This window comes from Falco punctatus (assembly GCF_963210335.1).
Source record: "Falco punctatus genome assembly, chromosome: 5".
Taxonomy (NCBI): domain Eukaryota; kingdom Metazoa; phylum Chordata; class Aves; order Falconiformes; family Falconidae; genus Falco; species Falco punctatus.
In genome coordinates this window covers 71,827,320-71,841,161 of record NC_137584.1, presented here as the reverse complement: position 1 = coordinate 71,841,161, position 13,842 = coordinate 71,827,320, and the positions used below count along the sequence as shown (strand labels likewise).

General features: G+C 38.5%; 1 protein-coding gene across 2 annotated transcripts in view; it reads left to right on the top strand.

The window, feature by feature from the left end:
* MSRA (methionine sulfoxide reductase A) overlaps window positions 1-13,842 on the top strand; it is a 292,183-nt gene that overhangs the window by 164,162 nt on the left and 114,179 nt on the right. For both annotated transcript variants that reach the window (XM_080389196.1, XM_080389197.1), the window contains one exon: window positions 13,347-13,451. In XM_080389196.1, the coding sequence (XP_080245322.1) occupies window positions 13,347-13,451 (105 nt within the window). The remainder of the gene's footprint in view (window positions 1-13,346; window positions 13,452-13,842) is intronic.

The window sequence follows — 13,842 nt, the reverse complement described above, 5'->3', positions numbered from 1 at the left end:
TAACCTTGTCTTCAGAGATCTCCCCAGATCAGTAACCTCTTACTGAAATCTCTCTAGAGAGGAAGGGATAAAACTACCGTGTAAGGGCCCTTTCTGAGGAAAGGCTTTGCTCGTTGTCCAGGAGCCAGGTTGCAGAGTGACTGTGCCTCACCTGTCTGTAACGAGGGTTGTGCCCAAAGCCTCCCAATGAGGGGCATGCCCTCATTCTGTGCACCTGTCTGCAATGAGGGGCATGCCCACAGCCACCCACAGCTCTAGTATCGAGGAAGAAGAGACCTCCTTGGAAGAGCTTGGAGGAAGTAAACAGCTGGGTGGAGTGTGAACTGGCTGCAAAGGTGCTTTGCTGCATGGAGGCACATGCCAGGTGAAACAGAACAAGGTCTTAGAATAAAAAGATTAGTCAGTATGAGTTTGGTACAATGGTCTGGGTGATGCTCTGTTTGTGTTGAGAAAGGAGTGTACTCTGAATGATTAGAAAAGATAAGGTGGGCACCTGAAGGAGATAACGAGACCATTAAGTCAGGAAATAATTGAACAAAGAAAATGGAAAGGTCTGCTCCACCTAGATCCCACCTATTGTGACCGGAATGATTAGGTGTCAAAATCAAATGAGTATGTATGTAAAGATGTTGTGTAACCTCTCATGAAAACTGTATAAAATACCTAACTTTTCACTGAAAACTTGGGAGCTAGTTTGTCTGGTGCAGATCGGCTACCTCCCCAACGTTGCATGAAATAAATACCTTTGCTGCTTAAAGACAAAGTTCATCTCTGAGCAGTTACTCTGTGCTGTTTTGGCATAACGGGGCAGAACTTAGGTGGATAAGTGATTGTATATAACCAGCACTTATGTGTGCAGTGGGGGATCTCACCTGGGGTCTGTGCCTTCATCTGCCACAGTACAGTTTTTGTTATTCTAATATCTATTCTTTTCCACTAGAATAGCTTACTCTCATTTCTTTTTTTATATTCCAGATTATTTAATATTTCCCAACACCTTACACTGAGCTTGCTATAAGTGGATGTCCTTAGGTATTATATTTATCTCCACTTGTCCCTCTGCGAAGTTGTTCTCAATGCATGGCATATTCTTCACTTCTATTATTCGTTGTCTTCCTTTATGCCCGTTTATTTAAGGAAATTCTGTGTGTTGCATAACTGTAGTACAGAGGCTTTGCAGCTAAAAGCTGTGAACTTTTAAGCAAAAAAGTCAATCATAATTTCTGCTGAATTGACATTAGAAAAAATATTCCCATTCTAGATTGAAGCTGGGTTTCAGTAATGAGTCCAGGCATTTTATATATATGTTTATCACTTTTCCATCTGTGCTTTTTCTGTACCAGAGCAGAGCCTCCATACTGCTTTGGTTTGGGGTATTACAGCCATTTTTGAGAACAGATCTCCCCTTAGGACTTTTCTGGAGATTGGGTCTCTGTAGCCTCTTACTTCTGCACCTACTTGCAGTTGTCCTGGAACATCATCCCCTTTCCGACCAAAAGGGAATTCTTGGGTTTCGTTTGCCTTCTCAGGAACAAGCCCCAGCTGAAGCAAACAAGCAAAGCTTTGTCTGAGACATCTGTGCTCAGGCTATTGAACACTTTTACTCTTTGACTTTCTTAAACACAAGTGCTTTTTAGGGGGCTTTTTAATTTCCCTTTTCTTTCCTTTTTTTTTTGTTTGTTTTTTTGTTTTGTTTTGTTCTGTTTTTTTTTTTTTTTTTTTTTTTTTTTTTTTTTTTTTTTTGCTTTAGGAGCTACAAGCATAAATATTCAGGCAGACCGAAAAGCAATTGAGAAGTAATTGTCTCAGCTTTCTAATCATTTGTGATCGTGTGATTTAGTGGGGTTTTAGCTTCTTGCACTCACCTAAGAGCCTGTGCTATAGAATGGGCTCTGGAAAATGGCTCTCAAGCCATTCTTTGCTCTCTGCCATCAGCCGCCTCTTCCTGGCAGGTGCAGTGGTCATAAGGTTCCTGCTCTTCACAGACTTGTCCTTTTTTTCTCCATCTCTCAGAGCTTTGTGAGGATTGTATTAACATTTGGTTTATTTGTTACCCTTCAAGGAAGATCACTGTGTTCCAACCATCTTCACGCATTTTGCAGTCATCTTCCCATTGGAAGCTGTTTCTATCATGGCCCTGTGTTGTTTTTGGCAAGTGAAGGATGTGACACAAGCCTTGAAGTCGTTGCCCAAGCTCACACCTGTGGCATCAGTAACCGCAGGAGCGTTGTTACAGTTCAGTCAGGGAGCAGTGGTTATGCCCAGTTTCATTTCTGGAACACTCATGGTCTGCCACTTCATGTCTGGAGACACCTTCACATCTCCCATGTGCAAAATCCTGAGGGAGGCATTAGGGTCCTTGCTCGAGATGACATAGCAGATCTGACACGGACCAGAACTGAGCCGGAGGGCTGCAGTTTGTGCCTGTGGATTTTACAATAAAATAAATAGAGATTAAAGGAATGGTTCAGTTGCTTAAAGGGACAGGCATTTAGATGCTGTATCTGAGACACCCAGGGGTCTGGTGCGCTGTCGCTGGGTGTGTAGGAGATCTGCCACCTTCTGGAGCAGGAACTGAAGTCCAGACAATTTCTTCCAAACTGTCTCCAATAAACTACATGCCCTCGTGGCACAACTGAGTTACTGTCTTGATTTAATGCAGCTGAAGATAGCATCTCATATATTGCGCTTGTTAGAAAAGATTACTTTTTTTAAATGGCAGGCAGTATAGCCATACTATTAACTTTTGAAATTCTTACCTCAAGTCAAAATTGCATCTCCATAATATATATTCCACACATCAGGTCACAACTGAGTTTTTTATTATCTAAGCATGACAATATTGTTTCTCTCAGTTCCAGACTAAATATTTGTATTAGATAAGTAAAAGAACAGAAATGCTGTCAGCCCAGGGCTTGTAGTATTTAGAGAAATTATGTTGCATATACAGAAAATTAATTATGAAGATCAGAATGTAATAGTGAGTTATGTTCTGCAAAATCAGGATAATGGAATCCAGATTTAGAAGTACTTTGAAGTCTTCAGGACAAAGGCATAGTGCAACTGTGACGTAGTATTAATCTCTCTTATCCTCAAAGTTTTTCATGCCCATGGATAACAGGATATATTTCCTGTGCAGATCTTTATTCACCATGTTTATCTCTTATGATAAAAAATGTCAACATAATTTCATTAATATAATTTTTCAAAAGAGCTTTGCAATGAAACAATCATCTGAGCTACTAAATTCGTAACTGTATGACGGCAGAAAGCGATGATGCCAGAAGCAGGCTAAAGCTGTGTGGAATGTCTGGGCCTTAGTTAGCAGTAGACGTTTGAGTCGCAGTTCAGTACGAGTCTTACTCTCTAAGTAAAGGGCTGTGAGTCTCAGTCGGATGCCCCAAGGTCTTACCCTGTCCCCAGTTCTCCTCCACTGCCATACTCCTTTTTTACATTGTTCAAGAATGATCCCTATACCCAATACTCATCAATGAGTCAATGCGTTTATCGTTTATAAAAAAGCATATATATGACTAAAAGACATTTTTTGGTGAAGTTTATATAAAATTCAATTAGTCACAGCTTTGTTGCAGTAGCCTTGTTGTGTTCCTTAACAGCCGTTTTTTTTAATCTGATCTAATAGGCACAGGTACATCGGATAAGGAATTAATTGGGGGGGGGGGGGGGGGGAAAGTGAATGGGTAGGACTGCATAACACAAGGAGCTGAGTTCTGGATGACAATATTTTTTTTCTTCTGGGGAAAATAAATTTACTCAATCAAAAGTATCCAATAGAAACCTAAGCTGAGCAGATAGAGATTAAATACTCCCCAAACACAGAATCTAAAGTTGTGGACCACTAAGTCTTTCCTGTAATATGAATAATTTTGATCAGAGGAGTACCTTTGCATTTGTGACGTGTGACTCTATTGGTAGCAGGTTCATCATGTGCTTTGGACATACTTTTTGCTAAGGAGACTATATGAAATAATAGAAGTCTTTCTTTCCTTGAGTTTTCTTCTGTATTACTGATACACTCATTATCTAATACAGGGCAGAGAAGTACACACGTGAGGCGATGAAATCAAAACTCTTACATTATCTTCCATATAAAATGGGTGGGGAAACTATAATGAATGTATTGTGGATTTTAGCTTCACTTGTAAACATCATATAAACAAAAGCTATAGTGTTAATATATAGTGAAATCAGAACTGTTAGGAAGGCTTTGGAACAAGTACTAGATTTTCTTGTGCTTTCTTTGAGGAGAGGTGAATAAATATATTTGGAACAAAAAAAAATGGACTGTATTTTGTTGTAGCTTTCCAAAGCTTGGATCTTAGTCTAAGGAAGAAAACTGATTTGTACTGCTTTATGCTATTAAGTGTTTAGTCTCAGCCAGGGAAGTGACAAATTCAGTGACAGTTTTCAAACCCACCTGTCTTCAGCGCAATATCTTCATTGTACCATTGTGTGTTCCTATGACCACGTTTTTGACCTTTTTTCATTTCTTACCGCTCTCCAAACTGTTTTTCATGAGATGTATTGTGATTTTGGGGTATTTGAAAGTCTACGAAATATGGTTTTGTTTCCAAGAAAAGAGCTTGAAATTTTTCTAAGAGCAATGGTTATTTTACAGAAAACATATTATATAAACCAGTTATGCCCTAATTCTTGGCTCCATGGCAATTTAAGATGCTGTCAATAATAGAAGGCTGCCGTTAGTTATGAGGCTAAGGCTCTGTGATTCCCATTACTTCTTCCATGTTTAATCCTTCATTTTATTAATTAACTTTGTAATTAATGTTTCCTAACCTAAAGCTAGCATTTCTCACTTGCATGACCGCTTGTTTTGTTCTATGTTCATCTAACCTAGTGTTCAGATTCACACAGGCTGGAAGTTACAAGCCTGGCATTGCATTTCCTTGGCACCGAGCACATACCTTACCACTTTGTCAGTAAACGTAACTTATTGGCCTGTAAAGGCTCCATCCATCTGATGTGTAAGCTTAGGGTTAAATTTGGGCTATTAAATGAGAACTTTTTAAATGCAGCAATATGGTGGCTTTTTATTCCCAGCACTGTAGCGGAAAGATTTTAACTTGCCTGTATAATGGTCATATAGAAATTGTAGTTAGGTTAGCGTCTACCTCATCAACCATGATGGAAAGAATATAATACGAAAGTCTCAACTCTGTGTGGATAACAGTGTTTGGGATAGAAAGACTTTGTTAAAGCTAAGTGAACAAAGGAAAGAGAGGGACAGTTCGCTCATATTCACAGTGTTTAAGACTGGTAAGGGCTCACTGCATTATTTAACTTGCCATCCTTTATATCATAGGTCATTACATTTCATTCAGCTACTATTTTATTAAACCCTATAACTTTTCCTCTAAGTTTAACTGGTATTTGAAGTATTTCTTCCTGAAGGAAATCTGATTTGATTTGAAAACATTGTGAGATGAAGGATTGACCTCTTCCCTTCGTTTATGGGACATAGGTTTACAGGAGTATGCAATGATCCAATGGCATAATTTAGTGGTAATCATCTTCCATATTTAAAATAAGTGCCTACTTTTCCATTTAAATTTCTCTGGTTTCCACTTCTGCCACGAGCTCCTGGTATAACAGGATCACAGAATGGTCGGGGTTGGAAGGGACCCCTGGAGCCCACCCAGCCCAGCCCCCTGCCAAAGCAGGCTCTCCAACAGCAGGCTGCCAATACACCTTATCATTGCTTCTCCAAAGACCCCTTCCTCACTTAGTCATTCTGTTCCCTAGTAGATGCTTATATCCTTCAATTAAAACCCTCTAGGTTTTCTTTTTGAAAGGCTAAACACATCATGCTTTTTGTGGCTGTCACTGAAACTCTTGTTGAGGGTCTACTTAATGTCAGGATTGATCTCACCAGTGCTGTTCCTACTCACCTCTTTTTTTACTTCGGCATCCCGGTTCAGTCACTATTCCATTTTACTGCAATATTGCAGTGAAATTCCATGTGTACTTGCTTGTCTGCTGCCACCCTTATACTTTCCTCAAAGATTGTTCCTCATTTGCAGGTATCGTGCGACTATAGAACAAAATCGTCACTTCCCTTGAAGTGGAGATTTTACGTATGACTGTTTTTAATACATTTTTCATTGCGTGGCCCCAGTGCAGCAAGTAATCACTTTGTAAGACCATCCTATCAGCCTTCTCATCTGAGTTAGCCCCAGATTTTACAAGTTGAGACTTTTTAATTCTTTAAAATTACTGATGTAAGACTTGAACAGCAACAGGCTTTGTACCAATCCCTGCAGAGGACAGATAAAAATGCTGCCATTCAATGCTTGTTCCCTTTAGGCAATTTTTTTAGAACTGTCATTTAGACGATTCTTAATCCATTTAACATGTGCGCTATTGATATTGTATAGTGCTAATTTTTTAATCTGACTGTCATGATGTAATAAGTCAAATGCATTAAACAAGTCTAAGTCTGTTACATCCATGCTATTACCTCCTACATTTATTACAACTAGACTTGTAATTTCATGAGAGAATTAAATCGAGTTTGGCTGACAAGACCTATATTCCATACAGCCGTGTTGACTGGCATTAATCTTCAATATTTTTTCTTCAGTTGAATGCTGCAGGAGATATTCTGTTGTGTTGTCCAGCAGCAATGTCAGGCTACTCCTTAAGATAACGTGGTTCGTCCAGTTGGGTGGTCTCTGCTGTACCCTTGAAGCAGAGAGATCCCATATCCCGTATGTGTGTGTTTCCCAGGGATGCAGACATTCCTCCCAATACAAATGGTAAGGAAACTTTCCACTGACATCTGGGACAAAATCACTGGGATATTTTTTGAACCTGAGGTTGCTCTTGAATGAAATGAAACCAGAATATACTTTCTAGGAGCACATTTAATGCACTCCAACTTGAACAGCATTCAGCTCACAGGAACAGACCAGACTGAGACTAAAGTAATCTCTCTTGCAGTGTGGATGTGCAGCTTATAGAACAAAGCCTATAGACATTCAGCCTATGGAAGACATAAGCTGTAAGGATGGTGAACAAGATAGTAAAGTTTTGCTGTCTCCTTTTGTCCTATAGACCATATAATTGTGGTTGTTGTTGTTGTTCCCCACCCGCCCCCACCATGCGTTCTTCAATGTACAGCTATTTTGAAAAGCAGAACAGAAAAAATCCAGCAGCAGTGGTCTTGCTTTCAGACATCCTGTTCAGTGTCTGTTATCAAAACTAATTTGCTGCTAAAGAATACATAGGATTTTAGCAAACCAAAATAAGAACTTTTTATAGCTATAACCATATAAATTTTAAATACTTGCAAGTAAGAAACAGGTTTGTTTAGTAGTGTTATTTTGCAGACTTTAAAAAAAAAAATAGTCTTTGTTTAAACTGAGAATCTTCTTTATTTTAAATTCATTCAATTAGTTTTACTGAAAAAGATGACTGAATTTCTGTGAAAAAATTATCAATAACAGCGTTTTGTATCCCATTTTTCACTGTCAACTTTATTCTCATAATTTTGGTTTGAAAGTGTAAAAAATGATTCTAACAGTCACCAGAAATGCATTTTATAGCAGTTCATTGTTCTATCAGCAGATTTTCTTATCTTTTAAAATTTCCATTTACTGTGTAATTAATCTGTCCTTTATTAAAACAAATAAATTAAATTTAAGAAAACTCTCTCTATGGATCTATGTACATTGTAGCTGCTGTATGTGCTATTTTCTGTAGGTGCTAGAAGAGATGTGATTTCCTGTGGTCCAGGCAGAAGTTTCTAGTATTTGTGTAAAATTTTATTTTGATTGACAACTGTAGGATTGGCCAGCTCATAGTGGTAAAGTGGCTTCTTGCTGTATAAGATTGACATATTTTAATACAGCCATATAAAAGAGCATGGATCACACTGAGAAGGTAAAGCATTGTATTTTGTAAAGCAGAAATTCACATGGGATTATAAACCCAACATTATCCCCTAGTTCAATGCTAAAAAAGCCATTAAAATTATTTGCAATATAAAGAAGAAGGTTAAAAAAAAACCTAGCCACGTTAGTGCCATTGTATACCTGATATATTTTACAGTCTTTTTCCAAGCAGCGGGAAAATCACCCTGAAAAACTGGAAAGTGGTCAGGAAGCAGTGAGTTGCAGGAGGTGAATGTGTAGGGCCAGGACGCTCACTGTCTCCGCAAGCACGAGTGCAGCGGGCTGTCAGAGCAACCCGGTGGCAGCCAAGTGAAGATAAAGGCACTTGGTTCTTCACGTACGGTGCAGTGGATATAGCATGTAGGCTTCTGCAGCCCTTCCCTGGGCATCTGCTTATGGCGATGGCCAGAGAGAGGCTGAAGGTCTGAACTAGTTAATTCTTATGTTCTCAAAAAGGAAAAAAAAAAAAAAAAAAAGTTGTGTCCAACAGTGTCATTAATTGGAAAGATGGATTCAGTTGAAATAATCAGAAGAAAACGATAAGGCATGACTTCCTAGTAGTCTTTGTACAGAAAGGTCTTTTGATAAACAAACTTGGATAATAAATAAAATGTCTGCGTTTTTCTTCTTTCCTTGTTTTAAAAGTGGGTGGTATTGACCTCTTGATGAAGTTATCTTGACTTCTGGCAGATCTTTTGTCTGTTTGGCTCTTTGAGTCAAGAGCTGTTACTTCTCTAAATACAGAATATGAGCCAGCTTCAGTGCAACTCTCATCTGTGTTAGGCAGGAAGGCAAAGAAAAAAAATAATATAATAGACCCTTCTTAAAGGTCTATTGATCTGTGATTATTTCCATTCTTTTCATCCTCATTACTTTGAAAGTAAAAAGGTGAATGTACAGGTTCTTAGTGTCTTAGCCTTGAACCCTTGGTTTGTTTATTTAACCCGTGGCTATTTTAAGAAGAAGCTGGAAATGTTATTAGTGATAACGACAGCATAATAAAAATTCCTGGGCTAGTTTGGAGAAAGAGTTGCTAAAAGACCTACTATTTTTTCATGTGATACTTTGCATATTCACTAGGGCCTAGGATTTAGCTAGCACAAATTATTTTAGCTCCAAAATCCTTAAGCTCTGAAACGTGCATCAGCCGAAGATCTGCCACCTATTTCTTTACATTATATTTAGATATTTACTGGATTTAGGACCTTTATTTCAGTGGGTAAAGATAGGCAAGTCCTTTTTTATTGAAAGGAGGAATGGTTTTGGCATTGCTTGAATTTTGGAATGGAATTCAGGCCGGGCTGGCCCGGCGAGAGGCCAAGGGCCCGTGCCGTGTGGCCCCGCCGGGTGGCTGGGTGCTTGCAGGTGAGGGGTGCTCAGGCCGGCCCTTTGAAGTTGTTCCACTTTGCCAGAAATAATTAAAAACCGCTTACTGGATGCGGCAAGTTAAAAAGAATGAACTGGCTTCTCTAATCCATTGGCTTGGGCACTCACCTGGGAGGTGATTAAGAAGGTGGAAATCTAAACATTATTAGGGAGAAAAAAAAACGAGACGGCGCACTGAGGTGTCACTCAGATGTCTTTTTCTATTGCTCTTTACAGGAACATTTTTTGCCAGGGTTTGAATCCCCACTGAAAGAGCTCGCTGTAGCTAATCCTCTGAGAGTGGCTGTGTTTTCTAAGTGGGAAATGGATATAGGATAAACAGGCAATCTGCTGCTGGCACGCAGCCCTCTCTGCCAGGGTGTAATAAAGTCTTATCATCTGCAGCGAGGTTCTTCAGTGGCTAAGCTCCTTCTAAAGCTGAAGGAGAACTGAGCACCATAACTGGAAATCCGATAATGGCACCTATAAATAAAGGATTTCTATTTGCTCAGTTAACAGCAAATGAAATTATGTTTAGTGATTCAATAATTTTAAAAACGCGGTTCAAACATTGAGCTTTTTTTGTGAGAAGGCTTCTAGAAATGTTCATACTTGTTAAAACTTTTGGAACTGGAAGTGAAGCACGCTTTTGCTGTGGAACATTAAAGATCAGCTAATTAAAAGCAGTAGGTGAACTGAGGACACCATGACTCTCTGACTTAGCATACCTGGACCTTTTATGAGAAATTCTGAAGGAGGCACTAAGGTGAAGAGCTGAATATCATTGAAAGAATAGTGTCTATCACTGATAATTTTAAATTTTCAGCTGTTCAGTGTTAGCCTGTTAAATTTCGTGTTAAAAGACGGGGAGCTTTTTTGGGAACAAGTGGGTTTATGGTTTCTCTTTGGTTACTGCCTCTCCATTTTAAGAAATCTTACCATAAAAAAGGTTTGATTACAAATATTTCAATTACATTTTTTACAATACAGAGGAGCGGTTAGCTGGTTTGATGCCTGCTCTGTTCTTTTGGCACTGTAGTGTACCAAGCCCATGATACACAAACTGAAACGTGGTTATTCTGGTTTTGTGGTCAAACTTAAGCCTAGCGCAAAAAGTGAAATAAGACCAACACAGAGAACCCAGTTTAAGTTCGTTTTTGCCACTTGAGCTGCAGCTGAGTTGTATTCAGCACCAAAGAGCTGCTTGTTTCCATGTGCTACTGAAGATAACCTCATGGTACCTTTTGGTTCTTTCTTGCTGGGCATCTTGCACCTGTGGTGAGGTTGCTCTTTTTCTTTTCCTGTCCCCCAATGCCATTTTCTGTCCGTGCTTCTCTTAGAAAATGTTGTGGTTGATTTGTCCCTTGGGGAGCCTTTTATCTGTCTGTTCGCTCATGTGTGCCCAGTCGATTTGTGCAGTTTCCACTAAAATCGTTGGGAAAGAGGAGTGCTCGGCACAGATGGCTAAGATTGTTCTTAGTGAAAAAAGCTACACCGTGTTCTGGAAGAAAATCCACTAAACCGTGGCAAAGCTTTGAGGAAAATTGGAGGTGAATCTGGTAGGACCAGCAGCGTTACCTCTTTGCTTTTCCTCTGAGAATGAATATTGATTTTCAATGTGCTCTGGGTTCTAACAGTCTGATTGTCACACATCTGAGGGTTTTTTCCTCGAGGTCAGGGTATAGTTCTCAGGGTAACAGCATTGTTTCCTTATTCAGAGGAAACGAAAAAAGCTGATTCTTTGAACTTCTGGATTAGTCAGAGCAGACAGTGTTGACAAGATGTAATTTCTGCTTCAATCGAGAGGAAAGGTAAAGCCTCTGTTGTTTTGAAGTTCTTTAAGGAACTCTCTTGTGATCTAATGCTAGTCATCTTAGACAAGCAATTTGCTCCTGAGTGATAAGAACCTTTCATAAGCTTCACTTTGGCTTGGGGGGGGGGGGAGGCGGGGAAAGAAGAATTAAAGTCACAAGCCACTCCTTAATCTCTCCTTAGTTATACGATGTAGGCTTACGAAATCTGGACAAACCACCGTCCGCTTGCTCTCCTTCTTTATCTCAAGGAACAACCAAAGCCCCAGCCTGGGCTTCAGCTAAGGCCAACCCTATTATTTTCACTGATAGCCCATATTAACCCTGAGATCTGGAATAAATTCCATCCTTGACCTAAGATGACCATCGGTTCATGCCATGATATAGGAAGAGTGTTTCACTTCATTATTAAGCAAATTATCTCTGCCTTGTATTTTTATTCTACTAAATGTCTGATCCCTTTCTGCTAACCTACCATCAGAATTTGACTTCAGGTAACGAGTTATTTCCATGGACTTCAATAGACATAGTGTGTGTGAAAGAGGAATTGGGCCATTGTTTCCCTGGACAGTACCCTGGTGGCTTTAGCCTGATATGGCTTTAGCTACTGGTTACATGAAACTTGTGTATTTTTATCTTTTAATCTCAGTGAGGGTATCTTTGTTGTATTGTGAAGCACACTAGATAGGAACCAATTTGATTTTATCAAAATTTTCATTACAGATATCCCAGATGTGTCCGCTTTTACTCCTCTGCATTCTAGACTAAATTTAATCCCAGAGTTTGAAATCCTTTTTAATAGCTAACCCACCCCTCTGTGCCTTATTTAGGTTTCCTTCATTTCGGGTCCCCTATTAACTGATATAATGATGTCATAGTTTTCCCTGTTATGTCCCTTTAATATATCCTAACATCCTTTTATTTTGTTCTGCTTTTCTTTTTTTCTTTTTTTTTTTTTTAAATTCAAATTTCTCTTGCTACTGAATTGGTGTTTCTACGGAATACTCCTCAGTTACTTGTAGACTCTGATTTTTCTCGTTTAGTGACAGGTAATTCAGAACCCATCACTAGATGGTTCAGCTCATTGTTGCACTGCATGAAATTCAACAATTCTGTTGAAGTCAGTTGAGTAAATCTGAAGTGTATGCTGGTATAAATGAAATACAAACTTGCCTACTGTGATCGAGGAGCTTATGATGTCCCCACCAAAAGGCAGATCTGGCTGTCCAGTTTGGTTTTTTTCAGTATTTACTTATGATGATGTAACTAAAGAATAGGATAAGTGTGGGTTTTTTTCCCATTCATGCATATATTATGACAAACAATACACCTAAATTTATAAATTGTAAAATCTATAATATTTATAAAATATAAAATGCTTGTGTAGCACTCAATGCAATGGACTTTCACCCTGAGATGCCTAAGCACTTGTCAATCTATTAGATAAAATTGAAGTGAATTATATGGCCAGATCCTTCACATTTTGTGAAGCTCGATCTTTCAATAATATTGTGAGCGATTAGACACATAAATAATGAAAAAAATGTGCCCATAATGTAACTGAAACATAGGAATGGTATCTTTTAATGTGCTCTAACACTTGCTGATCTTCCTTGAACTTCATCTACTGTCATAAAGTTCAGTCAGGATCTTTGACTCTTTGAAGCCCCTTGGGCATCAGTGGTTTGGATGATGTGAAATAGTTTGAAATTATTTGTGGGATCTTCTGTAAACATGGCCTTGAAATTTGTTTTTATAATAAAATATTATGAAATATTTATTTATATTATGAATTATCAAATATAATGAAATATTATGAAAACAAAGCCCAGTTGTATACTGTCAAGACAACTCAGACATCCAAGTTTTTATATTTTAATGTTCTATTTAGAATATTTTAAAATGTTTTGCTAGTTTTCAGTTACAAATATTTAAGAACTATTCATTTTTTTCCTGTAAGCTGATGAACTACTATAGTAACATCACTGTCTTACCTTATTGCCTCTCTGGATAGTTTATTTCATGATGGCCTTGTCCAAACTAGCAGATATCTTAGAGTTGGCACGTATGTAAAATATTGTGTAAAAAGGCTTAAGTATAAATGATGGTAAATCAAAACACCTTTAGGGAAAAAAACCCACAAAAACAAAGGACTGTGCTTTGAATCTGAGATAAGAAAAACTAGAAATGCACTAGCTAATTCTTACTAATAACATCTGATTTTATTTTGTCTTTTAAGGTAAAACTGGCCACACAGAGGCTGTACGAGTAGTATATCAGCCAGAAAACATCAGCTTTGAGAAACTGCTCAAGGTCTTCTGGGAGAATCATGACCCGACACAAGGTAGAGTGATGAGTGAGCCAGTATTTAATTATCTTACTAATTACAGCTGGGATAATTAGTGTTTGAGCTGCATGGAAGAGATGAACCTTGAAATCACACTGGAGCTCAAGAATATGATTGCAGACATTTATTGACAGAGAAAGAGAGGGAGAGAGAGAATGAGAGTACAGAAACTCACAATACCCCTCCTCCTTTACAGCTGTCTGTGCTGGGAAAATACCCACAGAGAGGCACAGCAGACAATAGAATTTTTTTTTCAACTTTGATTATGGCAATTTCTTCTATAATGCTATCTTTTGTCTCTTAAATTAAGGCATATTTCTTCGCAGCTTCAGAGCTGGTCATTTTATTTGTGTTGAGAACCTTTATCCTTCATAAAAAAAAAATGTTT